This window comes from Ascaphus truei, chromosome 5, assembly GCF_040206685.1.
Source record: "Ascaphus truei isolate aAscTru1 chromosome 5, aAscTru1.hap1, whole genome shotgun sequence".
In the NCBI taxonomy this organism is placed as follows: Eukaryota; Metazoa; Chordata; class Amphibia; order Anura; family Ascaphidae; genus Ascaphus; species Ascaphus truei.
In genome coordinates this window covers 180,738,743-180,761,899 of record NC_134487.1, presented here as the reverse complement: position 1 = coordinate 180,761,899, position 23,157 = coordinate 180,738,743, and the positions used below count along the sequence as shown (strand labels likewise).

Below are 23,157 nucleotides of genomic sequence, written 5' to 3'. Positions count from 1 at the left end.
GCCCGCCCCCTGAGCCCACCTCCCGTGCACACCCCGAGCCCACTTCCCACGCCCACCTCCCGCGCCCTCCCCCCCCGAAAGCCCACCAGCTGCCACGGGGATATCGGGGGCAGGGGGGGAATCGTCTGGCGGCAAGGAAGCAGCACGCACCCGGTCAAGTTAAGTCACTCAACCCACCCAGTCACTGTCACCCACCCAGTCACTAACCCACCCAGTCACTAACCCAAAGTCACTAACCCACCCAGTCACTAAAACCCAGTCACTAAAGTCATTAACCCACCCACCCAGTCACTAACCCAAAGTCACTAACCCACCCAGTCACTAAAGTCACTAACCCACCCACCCAGTCACTAACCCACCCACCCAGTCACTAACCCACCCATCCAGTCACTAACCCACACAGTCACTAAAACCCAGTCACTAAAGTCATTAACCCACCCACCCAGTCACTAACCCAAAGTCACTAACCCACCCAGTGACTAAAACCCAGTCACTAAAGTCATTAACCCACCCACCCAGTCACTAACCCACCCATCCAGTCACTAACCCACACAGTCACTCACCCACTCACTCAGGCAGGCAGTCATCTGTCTTTTGTTGAAAATATAAAAATAAACAGGTTGCATTGTAATGATTTTTTCTGTATCACAATAAGAAAGCAGTTAAGTAAAAGTTGCGCGCTACAAAATATTTTTTCGTGGTAGGTGCCCTATGGGTTAGGGGGGGGAGCTGCTCCTTTCATTTGTCCTGGGCCCTATGATTTCTGTTGGCGGCCCTGCGCATGGCACTAACTGTATTGCAGAGCATTGCAATGCATTGCTGGCACCATTGGTACTTATGGAGTTAAAATGATTTGGCTGACATCACAAATGAGAAGGATAAAGAGCTGAGGCTGGAATTGAACACCCAACCACCCAGCTGCTCTCTCTTCCCCAAGTCCTGTTTTCTCATGGAGACCCCCCCTCTAAAGCTTTACCTTTTCACATTCTGCGTCTTCTTTGCCTTTCTTTTTCTGTGTCTTGTCCTCCTGCTTTTTCTTCTCTTTCTCTGGTAGGATGTCATCCAACCAAGCAAGATCGTGCTGGCTGAACAGCCAGTCCAGCATTTTCCTCACCATCATCAATCCAAGTATCTCAAGAGAAAGCAAAAATAGAATGAACTGGCCGCTCAGCCGGGCTCTGATATTCATTGAGAGCGAAGGGAATACAATTATATAGATTCACAGTGGGGTGATGAATCAATGGAAAGAAAAGCAGAGCTTGTTTTGAAGCACTGTAGCATGTTTTGCCTACATTTGTGTCAATTTTAATTCAAAGTTCTAGAAGCTGTATTGGTCCTGGAGAAGTGTAGAGGAGTTGTCGGTTGTGATACCTTTTAATTGGCCGACGTGAGAGTTCTTCATAGAGAACATTAAAGTGTACAGAGTTTCCCAAATCTCACAGGTCTCGTCTTCACATGTATAGAGCCCTTCCAAACCTCAGAGGTCTCTTCTTCATATGCAAAGAGCTTTCCAAATCTCATAGGTCTCAATATACTTCACATGTACAGAGCTTTCCAAACCTTGCAGGTCTCTTCTTCATGTGTACATAGCTTTTCAAACTTCACAGGCCTCTTCTTTATGTATCCAACTGGGGGGAGAAAAAGGACCCCTATATGAGAGCACTCAGCAAAGTACTAACTAGAGAGACACTGAAGTCCTTGTGTACAGATGGGTACCATGAAATGTACTGTAACCAATGTAGAATGAGTGTATTAAAATATAAACTTTATTCAGATCTGTGCTCTATTAAAATAAGGTGTGAGGAAAATAATTGAGTCCTTGTTGAACAAGGAGGTGACCTGTATGAAATTGGTGAAAATAAAATCAAAGAGCTTAAGGCAATAGCAGGTGCGTATGGTACACATCTGTACACAAGGACTTCAGTGTCTCTCTAGTTAATACTTTGCTGAGTGCTCTCATATAGGGGTCCTTTTTCTCCCCCCAGTTGTCTATTTGGTTACCCCTGATTGTAGCACCGCAGTGCCTTGGCATAGAGCAGTAGCGTGGGCGCTCTTCCCAACGCCTTACCCCTTCCTTTCCTACAGTATGTTGCGACTCTTCTTTATATATATATATAAAGCTTTCCAAGCCATACATGTCTCTTCTTTATGTATACAGGCAGTCCTCGTTTTACAACGCTTCACTTTACAACGAATGGCTTATCCAACGCTGTGCAATGCATAGCTATATTCATTTTTACAACGCCAAAACGGCTTATCCAACGCTCTTACGGCGCTTTGCAAAGTTGTTTATGTGTATATAATATATATTATACTATTTTATACTATATAATATATTATATTTTTATATTATATTATATTTAATGTTATAATATATATATAATACAGTATATCCCCTATATAATTTATGTGTGTGCTGCATATCTTATTGCCTGCATAAAATATTTGGTGTGTTTTAGTGTTAAAAATGCCTTCAGGAACGGAACCTTTCATTTAAACAGTGTTCCTATGGGAAAACGTGTTTCGCTTTAAGACGTTTCGTTATCCAACGCCATTTTGAGTAATGCATTGTGTCGGATAACCGAGGACTGCCTGTATAGAGCTTTCCAAACCTCACAGTCCTCTTCTTTATGTGTATAGAGCTTTCCAAGTCTCACACCTGTCTCTCTTCTTAATGTATATAGCACTTATTCCCTCACCGGCTGTCTCTGTATGTCCCCCATCAAACATCTTAGATTGTAAGCTCTTCGGGGCAGGGATTTCCTTTCCTATTGTCTGATTTTGCTGCACTTATTGTATTATTATAATTCCCTGTACTGTATTCTTTGTGAAGCGCTAAGTATACTTTTGGCGCTATATAAATAAAGACATACAATACAATACAATATAGAGCTTTCCAAGCCTCACAGGTCTCATCAAGGCAGCACATTTGGGTATTAACAGGTATGTTTCCTTCTTTATGTGCTGCTACAATACACTTGAATCAGACACATGTTTGGTTTGGAAAGCTTTGTACACCATACTTTCATTTATGAAGAGCTCTTGTGTTGGTCCCCTAAAATGTATTTCAACTAATCTGTGAAATGCCAGAGTTCTTACTTTGTTAGACTTAACTAGGAAAGTGTGTCACCTCAGTCAGATGACACCATTAAAAGGTAAAAAAAAAACAACGCGACAGAACTTGAAACATCCAAATATATGTTACATGAGGTGTAACTTGGGTAGAGGTATGTAGTATATAATATGAGGTTCATATGTTATATATGAGTTTAGACCAAAGAGCTCAGCATAAAAATAACTTACGAAATTGATGCACAATGATACAGATACACGTACAAAGGCACTTACTTACCTTACACACACAGTTTAAACACACACTACAACCCCAGCTAGTAATGAATCTACACACGCACGTGTATTACTGCTGTGAAGCGCTATGTATGTTAATGGCGCTATATAAATAAAGATATACATACATAAACTTCAGCCTCGCTGCTACTTCCTGTGTCATAAATGACATCACCAATACAAGATGGCCACCTCCTGACTCTTGTGAAGAGCAGAACCAATTCTTTAACCAATAATTCCCCGTTTCATCCTTACCATGATAGGAAAAATGATGGCCGCAACTGTAGACTTGAGGATCCATAGGATAGCGAGACAGATGATTTGGACGAGGGTGAAGAGATGCACACGGCGTAAGGGGACGTGTCGGAGATATGTGTAGTCAGGCTGGTGCTTTGATGGCATCAGGAAGAGCTTACAACGATCCCAGAACTGGACAGGAGTAAAAGAACAACAGGAACCAATGCGGTGATAACGCATCAACCAGTCTTCAATAAAATGGGCTTTTATTCAAATATCAGCATTTCAGCCACCCTGACAAACTTGTGAATATGCACCAAAATGTGGACATTTGAATAAAAACACATTTTATTGAAGACTGGTTTGAGTCACGCAGTAAATTATATTTCTGGAGCAGTATGCAGCAGCTGTTTTGTGGGAGTCCCTGGTATTTGCCGTGATGGAACATTTGGTTCCATAAGTATACAAACAGTAAGGTGTGCATCCCATACCTGTATATATGCAATAGCGTATCAGGCAACACATTCCAGATCTACACTACACGCTCTTTCTTCAGAGCTCACTCTGTGTTACCAAAGTTGCTAACAGAGGTTTAAACAGGACCAACAAACTATGAACGTGATCATTATCTCACTGCTGATCCTGGATTAGTTGGCAGGTATGTAATAGCAATGCTCAAAGTGTAATGGTACTATATGGGATGCTGTTTGTGACATTTACATTTTGTCCAGAGAATGAGTGAGAAAATACATTTTGTTCACAAAATGTCTTAATTCATTTGGCAAAATGAATTGTGTCGTAAGAACAAAGCAGCAATCCAGGTTTCATAAAAAATATATATATATATATATATATATATATATATATATATATATATATATATATATATATATATATATATATATATAATACTACAGATTGAAGCAGGGGGTGTCCGGAGATGAACTGAGTTAAGTTCGGCTCCAGGGATCCCCTGTTTCCATAGATTCTTACCTCCGTACGGGTGCCGGTATATCTGCAGGCAGGGAATTTGTGTGCCTAACATAATGGCGGCGTTTAAATGTCCCGCTTTACGTGGACCAATAGGCTTCTTATTGGCCCGCGTGACCAGGACCTTTAAACTTGCTGGAGATACCGGCAGCACCTACGTAGGTTATGAAAGCAGGGTGTCCCCGGAGCTGAAAGCAATACAGTTCAGCTCATGAGACCCCGTGCTGCAATCCTGTAATATAACAATATGAAACCTGGGTTGCTGCTTTATGACAGGTTACAAAATAACGTTTGTCCACGCAATGACCTCCTCTTTCTGTCAATAATTCCACCCAGCCAATCTCAGTTAGTTGTACAATCGTCTTCCCAAGGTCATTTTTACATTTGGCACAAAAACAAACCAACGCCACCTGACGTGAAGTTGCTGGCACAGGGCTGGTGCACCCTCTCTTAGGCCCAGATTCACAAAGAGTGATGTGAGTAAGGGTATAGGGTGCTATAGCTTAGCACTCTTTTGTGTACCTGTGTCTAAAAGAGTTAGAAAGTTATCTTGAGGAAATAGCAGGGCCTCATCTACAACTACTCAAAGAATGACAGTGACATGGGCGAGATTTCAGCGAAATCATAGTATTGTACCTAAATCAATTTCTATTTAAAATGATCTACATTCTGACAACCATTTATTCTTTTAGGACCTCGGACCATCCGTGTTTTCTTTCAGTATTATATGTATATCACTAGAAAAAAAAACTACTTGATAACTGTCCCTCTTTAAGGAAACCCCCCAGTTCCTGAGATGCATACCAGTGAAGTTACTGGGTTTAAATCTCTCTCCAGGGCAAACAAAATGGCTGCCAAACCTCAGGCCAATAGGAAGGTGAAACATCACTGGCTGAGACTTCCTATTGGATAGCCATTAAATAGTAAAACAAAATAACTCCCAGCATACCCTGGTCAAGAAAATGACCTCATCATAGTGTAGATCATTTTAAATAAAATAAGTTTAAGTGCGTTGTTAGCAATACTATCATTTTGCTGACATCTACCCTTATCACTGAATTGTGATGGTTTTCAGAAGTTGAAAGTACTGCTACTTCTTGAAGATAAGTTTTCAACTATTTTAGAGAGGTAACATAAACCACCTTCCAGCACCTTCACATCAGATGCTCCTGGCTGCCAGGCAAATGTAATGAGATGCCTTAGAACAGTGTTTTTCAACCAGGGTTCCTAGGAACCCTTGGGTTCCCCGGGCATCCCTAAAGGGTACCCTGTAATTTTCAGGTTATTTTAAAATTGTACCAAATACAGAAGAATTTTAAATACATCTGATCTCAGACACGCTGTTAGAGAGGGTTGGGGTTCCTTACAATGTGTCTGATCTCAGACACGCTGTTAGAGAGGGTTGGGGTTCCTTACAATGTGTCTGATCTCAGACACGCTGTTAGAGAGGGTTGGGGTTCCTTACAATGTGTCTGATCTCAGACACGCTGTTAGAGAGGGTTGGGGTTCCTTACAATGTGTCTGATCTTAGACACGCTGTTAGAGAGGGTTGGGGTTCCTTACAATGTGTCTGATCTCAGACACGCTGTTAGAGAGGGTTGGGGTTCCTTACAATGTGTCTGATCTCAGACACGCTGTTAGAGAGGGTTGGGGTTCCTTACAATGTGTCTGATCTCAGACACGCTGTTAGAGAGGGTTGGGGTTCCTTACAATGTGTCTGATCTCAGACACGCTGTTAGAGAGGGTTGGGGTTCCTTACAATGTGTCTGATCTCATATGCACTATTAGAGAGGGTTGGGGTTCCTCAGAATTTCACACAGGGCTCCTTACCCCAAAAAAGGTTGGAAAGCACTGCCTTAGAAAGACGACTGCTGAAAGCTATGAGAAAGGGGCGGGAACAAGTGATCATGGACTATAAAACTTACTGATTGACAAAGTAATTCTGTGGCCTGTCTTAAAGTTGTGGTACGACATGAGCTAATTTTGTTTTTGCCACCTTTAAAAATTGTATAGGAAGCAGAGGGGACCACATTAATTTCAGCTCTAGGACCCCACTATAACAAGTAAAATAAAGAGGGATCTTTTTCATTGGAATGTTCCTTTAAGTAAATGTGTCGACAAAACTGATTTTGTCACTCATTATGTGGACGAAATATAAATGGTACAAACTGCACCCCATATAGTTCTATGAACTACGGAGTTCCAATTTCTTTTTCCAGCAAAAGGTTCTTAATTTGCAAAAAGTCTCATTCACCCTCTATATTAGAGCATAAATACTGTATAAACATTTCTAAAATAAGGTTCAAAGAACTTTGTTCCATTGTTTATTTAATGTGGTATTTAATCAGACACTACGTTTTAAAGCCACTTTGACCGCCATGTAATGTCCTTATTGACCTTGAAGATCGACAGATTATTTTACCCGTTGTCATCATTTTTAAAGAACCCCACCCCCTTTACCAACACATATTGGATTTACAATATTCCCACTAGTCTGCATGCTGTTGATACTTTGAAACCGAATAGAAACTGGAAAAAAAGAGAATGAATTCTTACCTGAATTCCATTGAGTGAGGCTACTCCCATATATAGAAAGATGCCATAAAGGACTGGCATGGGTATATACTGAAATAAAAACCCCACAATCAGCCACTCACTACTGATAATACATCCTGCCATATAAACGCTCTATGCAAGGTGGCGAGAGGTCCGCCTGCTCAGAGCCCAGACGCTGGGCCTTTCTTTACCCGGGGACCCAGCATCTGTTTTCTCAGTAAGCCCATAGATACGCAGATTAGATAGCAATGCATATCTTTCATTTCGCTAAATTGGCGACAGCCAGTTGTTGGAAAAATCTCTTCCTCCTATCTCTTATAAAAAATAAAGAGACGAGTTTAATGGAAAAGTTTATAGCATAGTACCCAAAATGAATATGATAAAGTGTGGAATAAGTGGTTAAACTATAATGCTTAGTTAAATGTGCAATATATATGTTGACTTCCGATCTTTGCACATACCCTTCCTAACCCCATTACCCCCTTCTCTTTTATGTTCTGTACCCTTTTACCCCTTCCCTTCTGCTAACCCACATGTTATTTTGCTAATGAAAAATAAAGAGTTTAAAAAAAAACAGAAAAACCCTTATCTCGTGGTCCCCATTTTGTTGAATCTGAACATGGAGCAGTGTATAGTAGTAATGAGCATTCCTATACACTTCCGGCATCTCACCATTTCTAGAACTGCTTCTGCAGTGCAGCAAATATTCATTTATTTTATAAAATACATTATTAAGATAAATCCTCAACCTTTTGGTAGATTGGTGAATGGTCCTGTCTTTCGCCTCATTATTTACTCATGCTAGCACCAAAGCACAGTACTGAGGAGCTTATGTGACCTTGAAATGCTGAAAAAACAACCACTAGCAAGGCAGCTTTGACCATGCTTTATGATGTCACAATAGGCACTGATATGCCAGCTGAAAACATCTCAACATGCTGATTAAACATGCAATACACAGCACAACATGCCGATTAAACATGCAATACACAGCTCAACATGCCGATTAAACATGCAATACACAGCTCAACATGCCGATTAAACATGCAATACACAGCTCAACATGCTGATTAAACATGCAATACACAGCACAACATGCTGATTAAACATGTAATACACAGCTCAACATGCTGATTAAACATGCAATACACAGCTCAACATGCTGATTAAACATGCAATACACAGCTCAACATGCTGATTAAACATGTAATACACAGCTCAACATGCTGATTAAACATGTAGCACACAGCTCAACATGCTGATTAAACATGTAATACACACACACACTCACACATGCACACACTGTGAGTCAAGGGTTTCATACTATGAATAATAGCATTGTACCTTCAGAACCGGAGCCAGGAAGACAGAGATTCCAGTTAGAATGAATACTATAATTCCAGTGACTCTTTGTTCCCTATGAAGATACAGAAGATAATTGATGAGTGGTGAGACAGGTACTTGGGAAATGTAATGAGGTAAGTCAGTAAAGAGGTTCCTTTACTTATATAATGGGTATTCCCCCTACCCCAATCGCAGATAGAGTGCATGTGAGGGGGAACCTATATGTTACCAGGTGTGGTGCAGTATACCTGTTAGGCTCACAGAGGCCTGAGCCTCCGCTAGTGAGAGCCTGGGGTGAATCCTCTGGAACGATCTTACTTACAGCGCCTCCATCTGTATAGGATTCTAGGAGTGTAGAATGTACCCCACACAGGACCCACGTATAGTAACAACATACACAGGAGTATAAGTATAACAGTTAACTATATGTAGAATCAAACATAACACATTACACATACATCAGCAATAATAACAGTGTCACCCTGTAACACTACTAAGCACTACTATCCGTCTTCTCACAGTGCCTTAACCCCCACACCTTATTCCTCCCCCAACACCGTGTACCCAGAGTCCCACGAGTCCACTAAGAGACCCAGAACCTATAGGCGGGATCAGCGCCTGATGTACCGGTTTTGTTGGTGCACGTATAATACGATACTTGCCCCAGTGCTCCAGCACCTGGGGCTGCAGATTCTTCACAAAGGATCCGCCGCTCTGCGATATCCTCTGCGACGTCCTGAAACTCTTCCTGGCGGTGGGTGGCTCCCGCATAGAGTGATCCACCTTTGGAAAGTCCCTTGCTGTAGAGCCTGTCTGAGCCCAGACCCAGGCCGCGATCACTGCGTGCAACTGGCACCGGTGATATCACATAGAACTGGGTACTATAGAAAGCAACCCCCCTTGCACTGAAGGGGCCCTTTCCTGAAACTCCCAAACTAACTGCTGTGGCTGCACTGCAAAGCAACACTGTCTCAGCTAGCTATCCTGCTCAGCTAAGGTGGCAGCATCCCTCTCTTGGGCCTGTCCCTAGCTGCAGCAACACACTGGTGACTCAGGGCTATCTGGGGCCTGGGGAGGGTACTCTGGCCTAGTGCATTGGTCACTGACCCCTATCACCTACCTACTCCCCTATCTGCCTCCCATCCATCTCTGTGTCCCAGGTCCTACTGACTGGCATGGTCTGTGTACAACAATGTATCTTTCTCCAGCAGGAGAAGCTGCAAACTCTACTGGCTGTCTGGCTGCATGTGACAGGGATCATAGGGCATTCCCCAGAGGCTGCTGGGTGTTGTAGTCCTTTATGGCCCTCTTTAACATTGGGGCCGCGTGCGCGTTGTATAATGGCCGGAGCCGCTGCTAACTGTGCTTGTGCGAACTGGGGGAGGTCCCTGTGAGGACTCTGGGATCGCCGCACCCGCGCCCTGGTCCCTCCTCACCTTCAACACCCATAGCGGACACTACGAATACCTAGTGATGCCCTTCGGTTTGTGCAATGCACCAGCAGTTTTTCAGGACTTTATCAATGACATTTTTCAGGACGTCCTCAATCGCTTTGTCATTGTCTACCTGGATGACATTCTTATTTTCTCTCAAAACTTACAGGACCATATCATCCACACGAAGTTTGTGCTTTCACGCCTCCGAGAAAACCGGTTGTTTGCTAAAATGGAGAAATGCATTTTTCACCAGTCTACCACTTCCTTTCTTGGGTATATCATCTCCAACAGAGGCTTGGCCATGGACCCAGAGAAACTGAAAGCCGTCGTGGATTGGCCGCAACCCAATTCCCTCAAATCTATTCAACGATTTTTAGGTTTTTCCAACTATTACCGGAAGTTTATCCGTAACTTTTCTACTATCATCGCTCCTATCACGGCACTGACCCAAAAAGGTGCAGATCCTTCATCTTGGTCTCCGGAAGCAGTCACGGCTTTCAAAACGCTGAAACAAGCCTTTGTCTCTGCTCCCATCCTTCGACATCCGAACACTAATTTCCCATTCACTCTAGAGGTTGATGCTTCGGACTGTGGGGCGGGTGCGGTTCTGTCTCAGAAATTTTCTTCCCAGGATAAACTTCACCCTTGTGGATTTTTCTCCAAAAAGTTTTCTTCTGCAGAAAGAAATTATGACGTGGGTAATAGGGAACTTTTGGCCGTCAAGTTGGCTTTTCAAGAATGGAGGCATCTTCTGGAGGTGTCTAAAGAGCCATTCACTATTCTCACGGACCATAAAAACTTATTGTACATTGAGAATGCCCGTCATCTAGGTCCTCGCCAAGCCCGCTGGTCGTTATTTTTCTCCAGATTTAATTTTGTTCTCTCATATATTCCCGGCACAAAGAACGTCAAGGCGGATGCCCTCTCCAGGCAATACTCTTCTGAAGAGAGACCGGAAAAGACCACCGAGTCCATCCTTCCTAAACAAAGGATCATAGCGGCTGCGGCGTTCAAGAATCTTGAGAAGATCATCAAATCACAAAAACATCTTCCGACCGGTCTTGAGGTTCCGAAAGACTCATTGTACGTGGAGCCCAAATTCGTTCCTGAGATACTGGACTGGGGACATGCCGCCCGTTCGGCAGGGCATCCAGGATTCAAGAAAGCACTGGATCTCATCCGTCGCACTTTCTGGTGGCCCAATATGGTTAAAACCATTCTCGAATTTACACGGTCCTGTCCGGTATGTGCACGTAACAAGATTCCTCGTCAGAAACCTCAGGGTCTTCTCTTACCCTTACCTATTCCGGAGCGTCCCTGGTCCCACATATCGATGGATTTTATTGTGGAGTTGCCTAGGTCGAATGGCATGAACACCATTCTTGTGGTAGTGGACCGGTTTTCCAAGATGGCACATTTTATCCCTCTCAAAGGATTACCCTCCTCACCCGCCCTAGCTGATATTTTCTCCAAAGAGATTTTCCGTATCCATGGGATTCCCACATCCATCGTGTCTGATCGGGGCTCCCAGTTCGTCTCCAAATTCTGGAGGAATTTCACCAGGAGACTGGGTATCTCATCTTCCTTTTCTTCTGGATATCACCCTCAATCTAACAGACAGACCGAGAGGGTTAATCAATCCCTCGAGAAATACTTAAGGTGCTTCGTCTCTAATTCTCAGGATGACTGGGCAGAATTACTTACATGGGCTGAGTACGCCTTTAATTCTTCCAGGAATGAGTCTACCCGTGAGACCCCCTTCTTTATCAACTACGGATTCCATCCGGCTCGCCTACCTATTTCTAAAGACTCCTCTGGAGTACCAGCCGTGGACGAGCATATTGCCCTCCTACAAGACTCTTGGTCCAGAATCCAGTCTGCATTACAAAAAGCATCCTTGACATCTAAAACCCAGGCTGATCGTCACCGTCGTCCGGCAGTCAACTACAAACCCGGGGACAAGGTTTGGCTATCATCCAAGAACATCCATCTCAAAACTCCTTCCCTCAAATTGGCTCCTAGGTTTCTGGGTCCCTTTTCCATCATGGATCAGGTGAATCCGGTTTCCTTCCGACTCCAACTTCCTCAAAGCATGAGAATTCCGAATGTCTTTCACACCTCGCTTCTCAAGCCATTCATCTCCAGTAGCCTCTTTCCAGACCACACTTCTGAACCAGATCCTGTGATGGTACAGGGTAACGAAGAGTACGAGATAAAGGCTTTACTGGATTCCAGTCTTACGAGAGGTAAAGTCCACTTCTTGGTCCACTGGAAGGGTTTTGGACCCGAAGAGAGGTCGTGGGTACCCCTTAAAGACATTCATGCTTCTGGACTACTCAAACGCTTCCGAAAGAAGTTTCCATCAAAACCATGGAAGGATCGTCCTGAGGCCGATCCTGAGGGGGGGGGGGTACTGTGAGGACTCTGGGATCGCGGCACCCGCGCCCTGGTCCCTCCTCACCTTCATTAACCCCCGCTGCCGTGGCGCGCGCCCCTCGCTGGCGTCACTTACCTCCGGCGGCTCTGGGGGTTCCCCGCCGTCCTCTGCGTTCTCGCGCTCCTGCGGGATCTTTCTCCTCTCATGCGGCTGCCATATGTCCCGGCTGCGCGCCCTTGATCAGCGCGCGCCGGGTGAAGATAATTTATTCACTGCTCTAGCAGTGAAAACCCGCCCCCAGCACACTAATAGGACCTCCTGCCAAAACAAGAGTCCTCACCTGCCTGCCAATCAAGTGGACCTATCCTGGATGGCTCCACGCACTCCTCCGGGCCTGCCTCCACCTCTGATTGGTCAGCCACACTTTATAATGCCTATCCTTCCTCTCACTCATTGCTCGACATAGTTTCCTCTTGGATTACTACTCTGGCATTCTCTCTCTCTCTCTCTCAATCACTCAGGTTACGACTTGGCTTGGCGGACGTCTTTCTCTGGCTCTCGACCCCCGCTTGGACAAACGACCTTCCGGAATTCTCCAATCCATGACCTAGGCTAACGGCAACGACGACGGCACTTCTTCACCGGTACCGGCAAGTATTGCTAGCTAACATCACCTGGCCTGGCAACGCCGCAATCACCTCACTCCAGACACGCTCTTTTTGCTGCGGGTGCGTGCCCTTATACGTTCCTCACCTCAGTAGAAGGGACGGGTCTGGTCTGCGGGCAGTACCGGCGTAACAGTCCCTAACTATGGAGCGCCTCTTCTCACTCACTGTAATGGCCGCCGCTACTCACCACTGAGCCTGCGCAACTGTGGGCAGACCCTGCGCTCCTAAAATGGCTGCCGCTAACGTTCTGCGCATGTGTGAGCTTCCGCGCCTGCGTGAACGCGCACAAGATGGCGGCGCCCTGTTGCTGATGTCGCTGGGAACCCCCAACGAGGCTCACCCTTGCAGCAACACACACGAAAGGGGGAAAGGGATCGAGAGGCAGGGGGACCGGAGGGACCCTGGCTACACTTACAAAAAGAAGTGTGTGTGCCAAGCACGCGCATTTGAAGTGAAAATTCTTTATCTTTTGTCACTGTTTTGTCACAGAAATTGTATTTGTGATGGTGATGTTTTTAATTAAAAATCAAAACACAATTTCAATGCCAAAACGCAAAGAAGTTTGACTTTTAGCTATTTGCACTTCTATATTTATAGTAACTGAATTACTTGTGTGTGTGTGTGTGTCAGTCAGTGTGTGTGTGTGTGTGTGTGTCTGTGTTTGTCTCTCTGTGTATGGTCTCCATGTCCTGCTGCTGGTGCGCCAGCGCCTTCTGCGCAGGCGCACCCAGCCGAAGCCTACGGAGCCATCGGCAATGGCTCCTGCACATGCGCGCCGAGCGCAGGAGGCCTCCGCATACACGCCGAGCTGGCAACACTGACGGCCTCTTCTGCCAGCAGTGGCGTTACTTCCGTGGATGCACTTCCGTCACCATGAAGGTGATTTACTCCAAGGCAAATTTTCATTTGGTAGGTATGCCAGCAAAGAAGTTTCACTTTAAAAACCCCATACTGTTAATTTGACTCATACATAATGTAGACATCTCAACACAGAAGAAGCGTTAGTGTATCATTCTGATTGACAAACAATGGCATCATAATTACTACCCAAACAACTAAGTGCAGGTGACAATAAGTGATTGGTAAGAGACTGACAGTGTTCTCATTGAAAAAGAAAATCATTCATTTTTCACAGGTCGCAAATAAGTGAGAGTTTCACTTTAAAGATAATTAAGGCCCATATTTACTAACCAGTCTTCTGCCATAAGTCACCTTTTGGCTCTGGAAGACACATTGACTTGAAGAGGCTGTAAGGTGTCTTCCAGGGCTGGCTGGTGCCTTATGGCAAAAGACTTCTTAGTAGATATGGCTCAATTTATTTTAAGGGGACTAGTCACAATGCTGTTTCGAATCCCAGTTTGAGCAACAAAAATTAGACTGTAAGCTCTTCAGGGACTCATTGTTCCTGCAAAATTCATTCCCCAAAACGGTGTATGCTATCAGCATTATAAAAAAAACCATCGTTACTATTATAACTTGTGTAGGATTGAAGGAAAGAGGCATAGGTCTGCCTGTCAGTGTCATTATTCTGCAGTTACCCACCGTACTCCTAAAAACTGTGGCTGTTCCCCAGGTGCGCTGGTCTCTGTCTCCATCTTCAAACTGTCGATGTGAGCAATGGATATGACCGTTGCGGCCACATACCACGGCAGCCCCATAAAGGAGCAGACAGCCATCAGTATCCCCACCAAGAAGAGATCCAGGTGGTACCCACACGCTTTCTGGAACAGACAGAAGATGCTTCTATTAGAGTAGTTTTATGACACTTTCAACTAAGGGAACTCTGTTGAAGCAATAGCTGTCAATTATCCTCTGATTTTTCAGGGTAGACTGGTCCACATCCTTTGTATTCTGGAATATGTAGTCATGTTCCTTCTATTTATAAAAGCAGGATTACATGTCCCAAGTCTCCTTATGGGAGTTAAAAACTAGAAAAGAACAAAACTGTCCTGAAAACGGACAAAAGAGCATATAATTATTTTTGAGTTTTAGCTCAAATATGAGAGTTCTGCTGACCAAAAATGGGCCACCTTAGTAAATATGGCCCTGACTGTTTGCCGAAAATGTTTGCAGGCCGCTGAACCTGGGAGTGGATAACACTGTCTCCTAATAATAGAGAGTCTCTTAAAAGGAATGAGACTGCATTCCAATGAGTAAGACATACCAAACAAGTGAGAGTTTACAATGAGTCAGACTTAGTCTACAAGAGTGAGACTAAATTCTAATGAGCAAGACATATTCCCGGTACGTGAGACTGCCTTGCAAGGACTGGGACTTATGAGAGAGTACTTTCCAATGAGTATGACTCACTCCTAGTGAATAAGACTGCATAATAGTGAAGTAGACAAGTGAGTGAGATTACCTTCCAATGAGTGAAAATGCCTTACAGTGAGCGAGACTGACTCATGGTAAACATGACTGTCTTCCATTTTGTAAGAGTACCTTCCAATGAGTGAGAATGCATCCAGTGAGTGAGATGGTCAGTGTGACGATTGCCAGTGACACTTAGCAGACCTGAAAATAGATGATGTGAAACCCAAAGAGCTGTCAACGGAGCACGTACCCTCAGCTTATGCTCCTTCCTGTTGACTATTACTGCTGTGATCTGCTGGTCCATGAAGATCAAAATAGTCACCAGCAGAGCTGGGAGCGCACTGGCCAGGTATATCCACCAAGGGTTCTTACCAAAGGGGAATACAAACCAACCTCTGTCAGGGCGTGTGGGCTGCAGCAAAGGAGAGAACATGGAATTATGGGGATAGAACTGTCCTTTGGATCATGTAATTACAAAAATTGCTTTCAGTAATTAATTATGTACAATAATCTTAAACTAGTTATCAAAGAGTTGTAGCATTTTATTCATTTATAGACCACCACTTCTTTTTCCATTTACAAGCCTATAGGCCCAGTTTCTGTTTAAATAATAGATGATTTATTGTAATTGTATTGTATAATCCTTTCCAAAATGAGATCCAAAGATGTTTATCCAAATGCAATTTTCTGTAATATGTGACATATAAACAAGTTAAAAATGTGACCACTTTCAAAATGGCTCCTTCATCTTAAATAGAAGTAATATAAATGAGACCATTGTGAATACAGTATTTATGTTATGATTTATTAGTGAAAAGTGAGGGGAAAAGAACACAAGAATATATTTGAAAGAGTACAGTAATTTGTTTTTCTGTGTGAGTATGTTCTGTTGAATTGGAAATCCGGTGTAAAATGTACGGTTAACAAGTCCTCCGCCTCCAGCACTGGTTAAATAGCTAACCGTGCTAAGCTTCAAAGTGTTAAGCAAACCGCCATGCTAGCAGAATGGATATTATGCAACTGTTGAGATGCACAGTGATGAGTCAGTAACCAGCATGCACCCTGCTTGTGTCATCATTACAATGAACTGTTCTTTACCTTAAAATCAGTAGGCACTTGCAGTTTGGGAGTATTTAATCCACAAATCATGTCAAGACCAACAAAGACTAGAATGGACATGAAGATTGAGAAGTCACTAATAAGTTTACGGAGCTACGAAAGCAGCATGTGGAAGAGAGAAGGAAGGAAAGAAGCACCGTTACAAATGGCAGATTTAAAAGAGATTATATTTCGTACCATACATGTTAATAGATACTCCTGATATTTATTTATTTATAAAATGTTTTACCAGGAAGTAATACATTGAGAGTTACCTCTCGTTTTCAAGTATGTCCTGGGCACAGAGTAAAACAAATAATACATGGTTACAAGTACAGTTACATAAATGAGCAGGGTATACATTATATACAAGACATTGCATGCACAGTTAGAGATAATTTATATTATGGGCGTATGAAACAGTTACAGACCAGATTAAAGTGTGAGACAGCCTTAGATTTGAAAGAACTTAAGCTGGTGGTGGATATGAGAGTCTCTGGTAGGTTGTTCCAGTTTTGGGGTGCACGGAAGGAGAAGGAGGAACGTCCGGATACTTTGTTTAGCTGTAGATCCATTGGTAATTAATATATATTTTAAAGGAGAAACAAGGGTACTCTGTAGATACAATAGTGTGTATAGAGATTCCCAAACCACACGGGTCTCTTTTGCTTGTGCACAGAACTGTGGTGTTTGGAGAGATATGTACACACTATTAAATCCATGATAAAGAACATGTATGTTGGTCTATTTAAAAGTATCACAGCCGGCAAAATATCTACATTTTTACAGGACAAATATGGCTTCTCGAACTTGATACTTGGGTGAAAATGTATCCTAAAAAAGTAAAGTTTGAGTAATGTCCCAAACACATGGATTTTCCCCCTGATTAGCTGGTGCGGAGTTGTAGCTGTATTGCTCCTAAGTAGTGTAGGAGTGTGGCAGGTTCTGATACTTTTGTAGATCAACATGAAGGTTCTTCATAGCTTTGCAGATCTGACATGTCACTTCTTTAAAGTGTATCTAAATTTTTTACTTGGAAAGCGAGTCTACAAAGTCTACATCAAGTGGCGATTTAGAACGATAGCTTATCCTTTACTGAGGTCTAATGTTTGCTGCCAAAGGGGTAAGTAAACTAAGTGGGTAACAGTGGTTAACATGCAGTAAGAGATCTGTAGTAGGTAACAAACTGAACGTCGTCATTTGTTTATAGGTAAAATACAAAGGGTTTAGGAACGACAGACATACAGCAAGAGGGGGAGATACAAAGGGGCCAACCTTAATTTTACTGGGAACATGCAGCTTGGGCGTCTCCAACTCAAAGAAAGCATCAACCCCACAGAAGAGAAGGATGGTGAAGACAATAGCAAAGTCAGCCACTAGGGAGCGCAGCTGAGGGGACACAGGGAGAACATTCAGGTGAGTTGGGTGGTTGTAGACAAGTGGTAGGCCACATGATATATTTCAAGGACCACACATTACCCACATACTGTATATATATATATACATATACAGGTGACACTGTGTGCTCATTTGCATGTCGTTTCCCAGAATCCCTTGCTGCAGTGGAAGTGCTGTGTGCTGGGTGATAATGGTGAAAGGCGGGGTTGCAGACCTGTCTAAGACATGCAAATGAGCATACAGTAATATTTCCATTTGCTATATGCTTTGCTGTGGAGGGTTTTTGTCACTTTTTTTTTACCCACCATAACTTTAACTAAGTATGGTAAAACCCATCCTCATTGCTTCATTTTTGCATAGCCAGTATAACCAACCCCACACTGATGAGACCCATTAAGGTCCAAAGAATCCCTTGCTGCAGTGGAAGTGCTGTGTGCTGGGTGATAATGGTGAAATGTGGAGTTGCAGACCTGTCTAAGACATGCAAATGAGCATACAGTAATATTTCCATTTGATATATATATATAAAAAACGGAAATAGCCGCGTTAGTCCAGTTGCGATAGTGCAGAATAAATGAGTACATTAGTATTAGGTGATACCTTTTTTATTTGGACTATCAATTGATATTATAAGACAAGCTTTCGAGAGTTTTCCTCTCTTCCTCAGGTCAGCAATACTGATTTACATAGAATTCTATGGGGCCGATTCACAAAGCAGTGATAAGTGTTTTTAAGTGCGATACATCCCTTTATAGCACGATCCTGCCTGTTGCGCGATTCACAAAGCAGCGATAACACTGCAGTATCGCACTTAAAAGGCATTTTTTCACCAAAACACATTCCGTGTTAAAAAAATTGTACGCTCAGGCAAAAAAAGGCAAATTCGCCATTTTTTGCCACTAAGCGTGATTCACAAAGCAGTGATACGTGAATCGTACTTTAAAAGCTTACCATTTCTTTTCACCAGCTAAAGGCTGGCGCAAAAGAGATGGAGACATGAATATAAGCATTGTTTTTGTTTTTTTGCACAGCATTAATACAAGAGGCCAGTGGGTGTCCCCAGGTGGTTCCCACGGGTGTCCGGGTGGTCCCTGCGGGTGTCCGGGGGTCCTCGTGTGGTTCCCACTGGTGTCTGGGGGCCCTCGTGTGGTCCCTGCGGGTGTCTGGTGGTCCTCGGGTGGTTCCCACGGGCGTCCAAGGGTCCTCGGGTGGTCCCAGTGGGTGTCTTGGGGTCCTCGGGTGGTCCCATGGGTGTCTGGTGGCCCTCAGGTGGTCCCCACTGGCTTGCGGTACCAATCCTATGCCCAAAAAACACAACATCCAACATCTATCAACATCTGTAACAGCATTGTAATCCTATTGGTGAAGGTCCTCCCTGCTCGGCTACTTGCCGGCAAATGAGACTGCACACGCTTTTATATGGCCTGTGACATCACATTTGAGTGGCAAATGGTTCACACGCCATCTGATTGGCTGTGAAAACCATGTGCCTCTTTTTTTTTATGTGACGTCATGTAAGGGGAGTGAAGCCAGACAATCAGAATGTGCTTCCTTTCTCTTTAACAAGACGTCACAAAAACCAACATGGCTTCTGTCACATGGTACTTCAGCTAATCCGATTGGGAGATGTAGCACGATTCCCGAGTTACAAGCCCCGGTATGGGGCATCGGCTGCCAGTCTTGCCGCCATTTTTAAAGCGTCCGCGTCACATGACGCAGGACATTTAAATAATGAAGGAGATACCGGCACCCCATATCTGGTCTGAAACTCGGGAAGCAGGGGTCCCCGAGGCTGAAATCAATGCGGTTCATCTCAGGAGACCCCCTGCACGCACACTATAATAATAATTACATAAAAGCAGCTTTATTACCATAGCGGCTAGCCGCTACGGTAATTAATTATTGTTATGTGTGTTTTGATACTAGTGAACATGAGCAGGGGGTCTCCTGTGCTGAAACACATTGGTTTCAGCCTCGGGGCCCCCCTACTTCCTGAGATACAGGCCCCATTATGGGGTGCCGGTATCCCCCTGCATGATTTCAATCCCCCGGTCACGTGACGCAGGAGATTTAAAAGCACAGGGGATACTGGCACCCCATAACGGGGCCTGTATCTCATGAAGTAGGGGTCCCCGAGGCTGAAACCAATGTGTTTCAGCTCAGGAGACCCCATGCACATGTACACTAATATTAAAATCAATATTTGTACTGTACGATCGATCGCCTGTAAGAGCCGTGCATGGAGACGCAGATGTGCTCCACTATAGCTGCTGTGGAGCACATCGCCCGAATCCCAGGACCAGGAATCTCTTCCCATTCGCCATCGTCTGATGCTGAACTCAATCCAGGCCTTCGAGACAGAACGTCGGCTCCGACATTTAGGGGGCTCAGCTTGTATTTCAATGGAAACTGATAATTAGACAGAGCAGCCAACCACCTGTGACCGGTGGCATCCAATGTGGTGGAGGTCAGGAGGTATGTCAACGGGTTGTTGTCGGTCCGTACCTTGAAGGAAGCCCTGTAGAGATAATCATGTAGTTTATCTACAACAGCCCACTTGAGCTCTAGGAATTCCAGTTTATGGACTGGGTAGTTCTGTTCACTTGGCGTCAGGCTGCGACTCACATAGGCTACAGGCCGGAGACCCACAGGGTATTGCTGATGTAACACCGCTCACACACCATTGAAGCTGGCATCCACGTGCAGGACGTATGGTTGCTCCGGATCGGCATAGGCCAATACAGGAGCTTCGGTGAAGCTTTTCTTAAGCTCCATGAATGCCTTCTCACAGGCAGAATTCCACTTGTCCCCAAATGGCGTTCGCGGGGTCGCTGATTTTTGACTAGGATCTTCTGGATAGCTCCGCAACAGGTTGTTGAGAACTTTGGCCTTGCTGGAGTACCCCTCCACAAATCTATGGTAGTATCCGCAGAATCCCAGAAAGGATCGGAGCTCCATCACGTTCTCTGTCCTGGGCCAGTTTACTACTGCTTTGACCTTGGCTGGGTCGGTAGCCACCTGCAGACACAATGTGGCCCACGTAGGTGACAGAGATCCTGCAGAACCATCTGTAATCAGTCTAGGACCTACAGGAGATGCTCCTCATGTTCTTCCAGCATCTGACCAAAGACGATAATGTAGACCAGGTAGACCAGACATTCTCGAGGTTCATGTCTCCGATGGTCTTCACCATCAGCTGCTGGATTGTGGCAGGTGCTCCACAAATGCCTTGAGGCATTCTGGTGAATTGGTAAAACCCGAGGGGGCAGACAAACGATGTTTCTCCTGGTCCTCGGAGCTCATGGGGACCTGGTACTACCCAGACCGCAAGTCCAGCACGCTGAACCACTGGCTGCCGAATAAGGCACTGGGGATTTCTTCAATCTGTGGCAAAGTATATTGGTCCACACAGGTGCACGGAGCCATTCTTCTTTCATACCACCATGATAGGGGATGCATAGGGGCTGCGGGACGTAGACACGATGCCAACAGTCTCCATCTCCTTCAGGACGTCCTTCACATCCTACACATCACTGGGAGCTATGTGTCTGGAATGCTCTTGGCACGGGGTGGCATCATTCAGTCGGATCGGGTGTTGAGCACTCTTGCTGCAGCCTACATCCATTTCACTGGTGGAGAACACCTCTTGACGCTCCGCCAGCTTTTCACTCAGTCGCTTCTTCCACTCTGGTGATAAGGGCCATTCCACGAAGTCAAATTGCAATCCGGGAGGGGCTTCCCACACGGTAGCAGAATTCACATGAGCCAGGGGTTCCACTTGCTCAATGGGGTATATTCGACCCAGTGCCTGACCGACGTCAAACCGGATAGGGTGAGGCGAGATGTTCTGTATGGACACCGTGAACTGACGAAGAAGCGATGACTTCCACTCCTTAATTTCTGGCACTACTTTGAACCCTCTCTTCGCGTCCTCTTCAGGTGTGGTTTCTAGTGAAAAGTACCAGTCTTTGTCATACTGCCCCGGGTAGTTAGGTACAGCGGACATGTGTCTCATTCCCCATGGTGGAATCTCTGTCTACCCCATCTCAAGGTTGAAGAATTGTCCAAACCCTTCGTGGGCAGAGAGATTCGGTTACACTCGTCCTTGAAGACCGGATGAATCCGCAGGGACGATAGGGGTAACTCTCCGGCTTCTTGAAGGTAGGTCCAGATCAGGGCTCGCACCACATCAGCGTTCGTTCCTAATATGATGGGAGAATTTGGGTGTTCCTGGGGTTCAGGACATCCCAAGGCTTCCACTTCCATGGGGTGAGTTTTGTTGGTGTTAAGCTGTGGTATATCCAGCCGTACTTGAATCACTCCGTCAATGGGGTAATCTTCACTACTAAGGCCCCTTAACTTAATTTTCTCTGCCGACTGCATAGGCAGATGCCAGAGGTGCAGATCATAAAAGGGCCAATAGATAATGGTCACTTGAGATTCAGTGTCCAGCAAAGCGGAGGCATATATTCCCTCCACTAGTAATCATACTATGGCCGTAGGCCCTACTCAATTGTAGGCATCCAGTGAGTGCTCTTTTTCAGGATTGGGCGTAGGTGCACTCTCCAAGGACGTGGGCGGATGATCCTCCGGGTGAACGGTGAAGGTCATGGCTCCAGGGGTGGGAGTGGTTGACTTCGGACAGTCCAGTGCAAAGTGACCTTCTTAGTTGCAGGTAAAGCAGCGGTTACCTTGGACCGCACTGGAGCCAGGATTCGAGGCCGAGCTTCGAGGTGTCCGGGGGTTTTGGCGTGCAGGTTCCAGAGGGATATCCTCCTCAGGGTTCTCCTTCGCACTAGGTTTCTTGGAGGTGGTTCCTTTGGTCTCTTCTTTGCAGGAGTTACATAGTTACATAGTAGATAAGGTTGAAAAAAGACTTCCGTCCATCAAGTTCAACCTATGCTAAATTTAGACAACAGATACTTTATCCTATATCTTATGTTTCTTGGGGGTGTGTAACCGTGTATAGGCCTCATGCCCTTTCACCAGGCGCAATAGCCCCTCAAGCGTAGGGGGACTCCCTTGTAGCAAGGAACACCGGATCATGATGACTATATGATGGGTGGGTATAGATCCCCTTAAGAACTGTTTTCTGTGATATTCATCCACTTCAGCGGCTGGAATTATATCATGGGAACGTAGGTCCCACAAAACTAACAGTATCCGTTGAATAAACTCGGACAGTTCTTTCCCTTCATACTGTCTAAGACTATAGAACTTGGACCAGAGTTCGCTTTCGTCCTCTTCTAGGCCGTAGATCCGCGTTAATAAGTCCACTAACCTCTGTGCTGTAGCGTCAGTATCCTGTTCTCGGTGCATCGTAGGGGCGGGGTTTTTAGACACTCCATTATCCGCTGCCTCTTAACAGCTTTGGTGCAAGACCATTCCTCCA

General features: G+C 44.8%; 1 protein-coding gene across 11 annotated transcripts in view; it reads right to left on the bottom strand.

The window, feature by feature from the left end:
* Positions 1 to 23,157, bottom strand: part of SLC4A5 (solute carrier family 4 member 5) — a 193,343-nt gene that overhangs the window by 4,988 nt on the left and 165,198 nt on the right. For 5 of the 11 annotated variants that reach the window (XM_075601361.1, XM_075601363.1, XM_075601362.1 and 2 more), the window contains 8 exons: positions 17,643 to 17,756; positions 16,368 to 16,481; positions 15,520 to 15,681; positions 14,499 to 14,677; positions 8,476 to 8,548; positions 7,132 to 7,200; positions 3,604 to 3,777; positions 977 to 1,132 (listed from right to left, as the gene is read on the bottom strand). In XM_075601361.1, the coding sequence (XP_075457476.1) occupies positions 977 to 1,132; positions 3,604 to 3,777; positions 7,132 to 7,200; positions 8,476 to 8,548; positions 14,499 to 14,677; positions 15,520 to 15,681; positions 16,368 to 16,481; positions 17,643 to 17,756 (1,041 nt within the window). The remainder of the gene's footprint in view (positions 1 to 976; positions 1,133 to 3,603; positions 3,778 to 7,131; positions 7,201 to 8,475; positions 8,549 to 14,498; positions 14,678 to 15,519; positions 15,682 to 16,367; positions 16,482 to 17,642; positions 17,757 to 23,157) is intronic. The other 6 variants (XM_075601366.1, XM_075601372.1, XM_075601364.1 and 3 more) reach the window with 3 other exon arrangements.